Below are 8,428 nucleotides of genomic sequence, written 5' to 3' on the forward strand. Positions count from 1 at the left end.
CCTGAGGGACAGTACGTCATGCAGATGCACCTGGACGAAGCTCAAGAAGTGGGCCTATGTGAACCTCATAAGATTCAACAAGGCCAAGTGCAAGGTGCTGCATCTGGAACAGGGCAACCCCCAGTATCAATACAGACTGGGGATTGAAGGGATTGAGAGCAACCCTGCTGAGGGCTTGGACGTACTAGTGGATGAAAAACTGAATATGACCCTGCAATGTGCTCTCACAGACTAGAAAGCCTCTGAGCTTTCTGTGCTGGGCTGCATCAAAAGAAGTGTGGACAGTAGCTTGAGGGAGGTGATGCTGCCCCTCTACTGTGCTCTTGTGAGCCTGGAACCTCAGCACAAGAAAGACACGGACCTGTTGGAGCAGGTCCAGAGGAGGGCCACAAAGGGATGGAGCACCTGTCCTATGAGGAAAGGTTAGTGAGTGTTATCTGGAAAAGAAAAGGCTCCAGGAAAACCTTATTGCAGCTTTTCAATACTTAAAACGGGGCTTATAAGAAAGATGGGGAAAAACTTTTTGGCAGGGCCTGCACAGGACAAGGGGTAATGGTTTTAAAATAAAAGAGGGCAGATTTAGGCTGGATATAAGGATATTTTACCATGAGGGTAGTGAGACACTGGAACAGGTAGATGCCCTATCCCTGAAAACAATCGAGGTCAGGTTAGACAAGGCTTTGAGCAACCTGATCTAGTGGAAGATGTCCCTACTTATTGCAGTGGGGTTGGACTAGATTATCTTTGGAGGTCCCTTCCAACCCAAACTATTCCATTATATCATGGGTGAATATCATGGCTGTAAGTGATATTACTGATGTAATATCATGTATAACTGTACTGATGTGCAGTTCTTTCTCTGCCTTTCCATGAAAAAAAACAGGCCGATCTGGTTTACAGGCTTCAAACTGGGAGGATGTGTGTAGCTGAGAAAGACCCCAGGCCACAAAGGGGAACACTTCCATGCTACTTAGTCACTAGCTGATGTGGCTTTCCTCAGCATGCAGGCTTTCATGATCCACATTCTTATAAATACCTAAAGATCCTTATTCACTGCCACAAAGGATTTATCATTTAACTACAAGGAATTCCAGGGAGGCAGGGTCACTTAACTACTCCAATGCTAGCAATATTTTGTGGATCCAACCTTAAAAATTCAGATTAACAATACAACTAGATTGTATATGAGAGTTACTGTAGAGCCATTAACTGAATTTTGAGAAGTATCTAGCCACACTAAAACATGAAAACCAAAAAGCTGAACTTATCTGCATACTTGAAACAACTCACTGTATTTGGGTTAAAGTGCCTATCTAAATTATGATCTAGAGCCAATACTTTTCACAACACATTCCATGTCAAAAGGCAATGGAAATTCACTATGCCTGTCAGTCCCAGGACTTTGTTTATGCTACATTTTTCATGGGTTAGCAAGTGATTTTGAAAAACAGTAACTGTAAAACAAAGCTGAAAAATCAGCAATGATCTGGGAGCGAGACAAAGTATTAATATTCTGAATATTAAACATTCAGGAATGATCAAATTAGAACTTCATGTGTCACTAAAGAAAGAGGTCATATCCACACTCCAAATCCAAACGTTCCCAAAAATTAAAAGATGTAAGTTGACGTAATGAAGAAAATATTCTTGAAGTCAAATCAAAAACCACAATTGTGGAGAACTCCTGAACCCTATCCCTCAGATTTGCTATATTGTGTCATTAGAATCAAGTGCTTCAAAGCAAGTGAACAATTGGCGTATCAAAATTTCTGGGCAGGTGAGAACTGAAAGAAATCCTTGATGTGAATCTAATGGTCACTGACACACATTTAAAGCCTAAGGAAGACCACTCAGAGAAGATCCAGCATACTCAGTCACTCTCTGTTCTTTTTGGTTTCCAGTACTGGTATTTATTTATTACAATACTGACCCAATGAGTAAGTCCCAAAGTATATTCAGAATGCCAGCTCAGAAAGTTCTCACCTACATATGCATATAAATCAATCCTTTCTCTTGCCTAAGAGGTTTCCTTCACCTAAAACACTTCTCCACGTTATCCCCCTTTAAATTAACTTTACACTTTTCGCTGCATTTGAAGGCCATTCATTTAGACTTCAGTAGATCAGGTGAGAAATTTCAGGATGTAAGTGCAATAATCCAAGATCTGATCTGAATGGGCTTTGCTGGAAAAACAAATGCTAACATATGCTGTTGAAAGAAGAAAACCAAAAGGATTGGCTATGCAGATTCTGCAGGATAGATGCTGATCCAAACAGAACTGGGGAACTGATACATGGGAGAGAACGGAAGCTCAAGACAGAGCCAGTTAATGAAAGAAAGAACTAAAAAAAAAACCCAAACCACCTTATTAGATATACCTGTCTTCTCAAAGTGAGCACATTATTTCCAGTTTTTAACAGATCCATCTGCATAATCTGCATACAAATTATCAAACTAGGATGAGACACCTCTGCAACAGAGAGTACTCTGTTCAGCTGAACGGTGCAGATTAACAGAAGATTGCAGACACAGCTGTACTGCTGCACCATTGCAGGGTCCATTCTTTGTCAGCTCTTGTTTTCTGGTCTGTAACTCATATTTTTAATTCTGACAGTAACCATCCCTTCAGCCTTTAGAAGAGTCTCTTTCCTGTTGTCAGTTTAAGGCATCACTGAGCCTATCCTCTGCTGTCAGCAGAGCTGCTCAAACTGGCAGCTATCTCCTTGCTGCTTCTCACCATCGGCTTATATCACCTCTAACTACAGAAGCCTCTCTCAACTGCATACCATCAGTTATACTCAGGAGAGGTTCAGTCTCTTCTCTTCTGCCCAGCAGTTCAATTTGACCCATATTTGATCCATCTGTGGCAATCAGATTAAGGAAAACTGCAACTTCCCCACTTGTGGCTGCCTAGCCACAAACTGCTAACAGAACGTAATGCACAGTTCAGATACCTCATTTCTTAGCAGTTCAGTGGAGCTGTCAAATCTCCTGTGACAGGTCCACCTTTCACTTAGACAGCTTTTCATTAAGAAAAAAAAAAAAAAAAAAAAAAAAAAAAAAAAAGACAATGCTTCCTGGCATTTTATTTCAAAAATGTTTCAAGTTTCCATTTATTCATTTATAGTACTAGGGAACCTTCAGCACTCGCACCCTTTCAGCACTTTCAAAACTCCCCTTCTACAAACCACCAGCCAGCAATGACACAGAAGACAACCTCTTGCACTATTTTCAGACAGCTGAAGAGAATGATTGCACACAGTTAAGAATAATTCATCGGTACAGCACTTAGCCCTCCTGCCCTAAAAATGCAAGGTAAAAAAGTCTTCTCACAGCACATTATTTTTGCCTTAGAGCCCACACATTTTAGCTTATTAAATATTACTATTTATTGTTTCCAGGAGTAGTAAAAGGATTATTACCCTAGTTATTAACTTTTTAAATTTCTTGGACCCAAGTTTCAAATTTGTTACAAAGATACAAAGTTGTTGTGTATGTATAGCTTCTATTATCCTTCACCACGCCTCTGGAAAAACAGCATTACTAAAAATAAATAGCAACAAGCATGTTCTCCTTGCTAATAATTGTAGGAAAATTCTACAAAGCTGAAGTACATGGATACTTTCTGAGGCTGAGCAACTACAGAAAACTGACAATTCCTTACTCCTCTTACACAGGTGACCTGCCTTTAAGACAGACTTTACCATCCTCTGGAGAGTCAATGTAGAGTTTAAGTGTGAAAACTAGATAACATGTGGACAGAAAGAAAACAGAGAAGTATGAAAAATTTGAAGATGGGTAACAGCTTTTAAGTTAAACAATAGCACTATATTCCTTTCCCCTTTCTTAGGCACAAGAGTTTGTCTTACTACATCTGTGAAACATATGGTTAAATTTAGATGAGGTTAACATAAGCATTTAGTTGTTTAGGTCAGAGTGTACACTGATCTGCTCTAACAGAGCCGCATGATTTTGTTCACAAAAATTTTACAAGCTCTGATTTAGAATCTTGTTTTGTATAGCAAGTTGAAAAAATACAAAATGAAACTCCAAGGAACTACAACTGCTTCCAAACCTGAAACTTCCAAGCACAGGAAACAGAAAGACTGCTTTGGAACTGCTTCAAACTTACACTTTTTTAAAAGAGAGATTAAAACAAGTCTTGTACTAACATTATCTGCTCATACTGTTTATTTTCCATGTACTGCCATTATTTGTTATATTTGTTCAGTACTGAGATTTAAGCCTTAGGTCTGTGATGGGCAAGAAAAATGGAAGTACCTGTGTGGTCACTGACAGCCACAGAAGTAGAAACAGGAAGGAAGAGGAAGACTGCCATACAAAGCCAAACTATGCAGGATCCAATGTACTTCATTTCCCCCTGGACACATGTGAACAATCAGCAACAAATCTGAAACAGAAAATAAGAATATTCAGAACCATCTCTTTTTCCCTCACCCCATCAGAAAACTACAAACAAGAATTTCTGAGCTGTAAAGAAGAAGCTGCTAATCATACACACAGTGTTTGAATTATCTGTTGTAAGGAGCTACCAAAAAAAAAAAACCCTAAAACCCCAAAATCAAAAACCTCCCAATTTATGTAAATTCAGAAACAAATGACAAATAAACTCCTTTATCTCTTCACTAAACTCAGAAGTAATACCTTAGAAATATCATCTCAAAGACATTAGTTATAAGGGCACTAAATTTTTGTTTCATTAGTAATAACTAGTTTTCTTTTACTTTTCTCACAGGTTTTCAATTTTGAATACATTAGGTAAACTGTTTGGCGTCACAACAGTGCCAGTGACTGCTGAAGCAGTCTTCAAACCAAACAAGGACAAAAGAAATCAAGATAATGCTATTTCTCTACCTTGGCAAAATATGCATGTGCGTAGAACAGCCTGCGCTGAGCTTCATTTAAATCTCACAAAATACAGTCTTGGTTTCAACAACATATCTTTGCCCTCTAAATGCAGTTATCAGATTGTTTTTTAAGCTGGCTGCAATGTACAGATAGATGTGAATTTAATGAAACACAGTAAACAAAAAGTACTTTCCTAATAATATTTTCTGAAAGAAAACCAAATCACATAGCTGAATACGATTTTTATAATTATTTTCACAACGCACCTTATTCAGCATCAGAGTTTTACTGTCAGTCACTTACACTGATAACTACATCATCATTAACTTTTCCAGCCTCCCCAACAGCAGCGAAGTGAATGCACATTCAAGTAACATTATCATTTAATTTCCTGCACCTGCTTTACAAGCAGGCACTAGTGACTCACTAGAGCTGCTACTCCAGAGGTCTCATTTTCTGAAGGGCTCTTGCCCGCTAGCTCACTAGTACCACCACCCCCTCGCTGCCACCCCACCTCCAGGCTGGGCTCCTCTCCCACCGCCGCTCCAGGAGGCTCTGCTCCCTCCCACAACCGGAGCACCGCAGCCTGCGGGGGGTGAGCGACCGGAGCCGTCTGTAGCTCCGTCTGTAACACGGCAGCACCGGCACTCTAACTGATCTTGGACTGAGTTGGGTTTGCTAACGGGAGGGTTTAGAACACCAGGCGGGTGAGCAGCCTGGCAGGCGGGCGGGGCTAGGCGGGGAGCAGAGAGGCGCCGGCCCGGGCGGCTCCCACAGCCCGCCCTCCCGAGTCCCCACTCCCGGGCGTCTTCTAACCCACCGCCCCTCGCTCCGTGCTCGCCAGCCCCGCCTGTCCGGAGCCTGCCTGAGCGTCGGACTCGGCCGCCCCGACGAGCCGAGAGAGGCTCAGGCACCCTCCGGCGCTTCCTCCGCCGCCCGGGTCGGAGCGGGGCTGGAAGGGGCACGGGCAAGGGAGCCCCCTGCCGCCCGGCCGCACCGCCACCTGCGCGGCGGCCAGGTGAAGGGCGCAGGCAGAGACGCGGCGGCGCCGTGGCCGGGTGAGCAGCAGGAGCGGCGCGGGGCTGGTGGCGGCGGCAGCCGCCGCCTCCGGCACTGCGGCCTCGCGCGCTGCCCCAGAGCTGCCGCACCGGGCGGGCTCCCCGCCCTGGAGGGCATGGACGGTGCTTCCCTGCCGCGCCGCTGCGCGCAAGCATGCTTCCACTCGCTGGATGTAGGCCACTCGATATGCGTGCTAATTTTAATGATATACACCAATAGGTAGATTTTTTAAATTTAAATATATGCATACAATTAACGAGCATGCTCGGCACTGTGGAGATTTTCAACAGTTTAATCGGGTTTGTAAATTACTGATAATTTAGTTTTATGTTTTTATTAGCATATTTTAGCACATACCTATACCTATCCAAACATATACAATGCATTTGCCCTAAAACACAATCACGAGCAGAATCCTGTAGTATATATTGATTATGGTACATTAAAAGCTTACTGTATACATTATGTTTATATAGGACACCGACTGGCAAAATTGGTGCTAAACTTAAATGGCAATTTTGAAAAACAAAAATCCACAAACATAAAAGCCCTGAATCAGACCACCACAAAACAAACTAGGAATAGTTTAGTGTGTGTGTGCATGTGAGATCTTTAGACAATTAACTACAAATAATGAGCTGCTTACCTTTAATTTCTATGTCAGTGTGTCCCCTAGAAGCACTGGAAATGCCTGTACAGAGCTGCCGTAGTGCCGAGGAGTTGCTGGAGTGAGTCTCCAAGGAGTGGTAGAGGGGGATGCAGCTCTGTCCTTATTAGTCTCACACAGTGTGACCCTCCCACTCTGTAAGAAAGGACAAACAGCCACCCTGATGGAGATTTTGCATAATCATACTTACATATACCAAGTCCAGTAACAATGTAAGAAATGTTGGTTTACTTTTTCTCCTTCCCCCTACAGCCTCCCCCTCCACCCCCCCCCACACCCCTCCCCTGAAATATAAAGCAGTCCCATTAATTAAACTGCTAGAGTATGAATGCATGAAACTCTTTCAGAGTATCTTGTTTCTAGTTGTAAAGAACCAACTGTGTACATTAGCACAAGCAGAAACTAGCTTTTATCACTTCTGTGTAAGCACACGTTAATTTTATATACTTTCTCATAAATCTAAAGTGAGCCATCCAAGTAATCAAAAGAGTGCATCTATTTATGGCACTGATTCTGCAAAGCACAGCAGATTACTGACATTTGTTTTACCTTTTAAAACCCATCATTTACAAACCTGAATGTTCTTGCACTGTAATATCATCTGCCTGTGATGAAATGGTGAGATTGAGCACTGTCACTGGCTCTCATCTAAATGTGCGAAACTGTGCTTTTCTCGAGTTCTCCAAGTGTGCTTGTGGCAGTTCTCCATATTGCATTTTAAAGACGTACACCAGACAGAAGGACAGAGAAAAGTAAAATGACTAGAAATAGATACACAGAACACAGAGAAAGTGGGACTTTAATTGAGCACATCTCATTTACATATATCCAAGACACGTTTTATCTTTTTCTAGTAGAATCATTCTCATGGGGGAGGGGAAGGAAGGAAGGTGGTGAGTATCGTATCAATGTTTATTAGTTTAAAATCAGTTTAGTCCAACTGATCTTCAGGTCAGAAAATTTACAGAGTTAGCTTTCTGCTTCTCCCCTCACACTTCCAACAGGATTTGAAAGTGCTTCCTCATTTCAACCAAGATAACTAGCCAGGATACCCAACAAATCACATGGAAAGGTATGAGCATCTTTCTGGTTTAAATTTCAAAACAGTTGTTGCTCTTCCCAACTTAGAATCATGAGAGAAAGATGAAATTGCAGCTTATGTATGTCTGCTAAGGTGTTTTATTGCACAGCCTTGTGGTGTAACTTTAGGCAAGTCACACTCCTCACTTGCTCATTCTGTAAATCATAGAAAGTAAAGCCGCCTTACCTCGTGGGGTGAGGCGCAAGAGCCCAGTCCTACAGCTGACAAGTCATTGGAGCACTCCCTTCCCTTTCATTCGATAAAGGCTTCAGTGTTGAGTCCAAAGTCACTGTTTCAAGCAGAGCTGCAAGATCCTCAGTTGAAAGACCCTTTGTAAAAGCTCTGCTCTCAGTGAAAAACTATCATTTTTTGATTTGAAAAGAACTGCATTTGTTATTGCTCTTTCAAGCTACAAAATTCTTTAAATCTTTTAATTCTTTTTATATGCCCTAAATATCTGGATTCAGCGCTGTTACATGGATATATAGTCTTACTAACTTCAGTGAATTTAAGTTCTGAATTTGCTGAACATTTCAATTGCATAACACTTTGCACATACAAACAGTTTGTTTAAAGAAATATTTCTGTCCCTCAAAGTTTCAGTGCTGCTCAAAAGTCCAGACCTAAACTGAGTCTTCGTTTCCTGTGAAGCAATAATGAAACATAACCCCTAAACCAAGGATGTTGTTCTACTGAGGTATCAACACTCCAAATAGAAAATTAAAAATACCTTATTTAGACCATGTCAACTT

General features: G+C 41.7%; 1 protein-coding gene across 3 annotated transcripts in view; it reads right to left on the reverse strand.

Annotated features, from left to right (window-relative positions):
• COL19A1 (collagen type XIX alpha 1 chain) overlaps window positions 1-6,731 on the reverse strand; it is a 178,115-nt gene extending 171,384 nt beyond the window's left edge. For 2 of the 3 annotated variants that reach the window (XM_057418814.1, XM_057418813.1), the window contains exons 1-2: window positions 6,575-6,731; window positions 4,282-4,411 (exon numbers count right to left, since the gene is read on the reverse strand). In XM_057418814.1, coding sequence (XP_057274797.1) covers window positions 4,282-4,375 — 94 coding nt within the window. In that variant the 5' untranslated portion in view covers window positions 4,376-4,411; window positions 6,575-6,731. Of the gene's footprint in view, window positions 1-4,281; window positions 4,412-5,383; window positions 5,573-6,574 lie in introns of those variants that run through there. The other variant, XM_057418812.1, reaches the window with a different exon arrangement.
• Between the last annotated feature and the right edge of the window lie 1,697 nt (window positions 6,732-8,428).

Source organism: Pezoporus wallicus, unplaced genomic scaffold, assembly GCF_028554395.1.
Source record: "Pezoporus wallicus isolate ANWC-B61680 ecotype Strahan unplaced genomic scaffold, APGP_CSIRO_Pwel_v1 contig_4901, whole genome shotgun sequence".
Classification (NCBI taxonomy): domain Eukaryota; kingdom Metazoa; phylum Chordata; class Aves; order Psittaciformes; family Psittacidae; genus Pezoporus; species Pezoporus wallicus.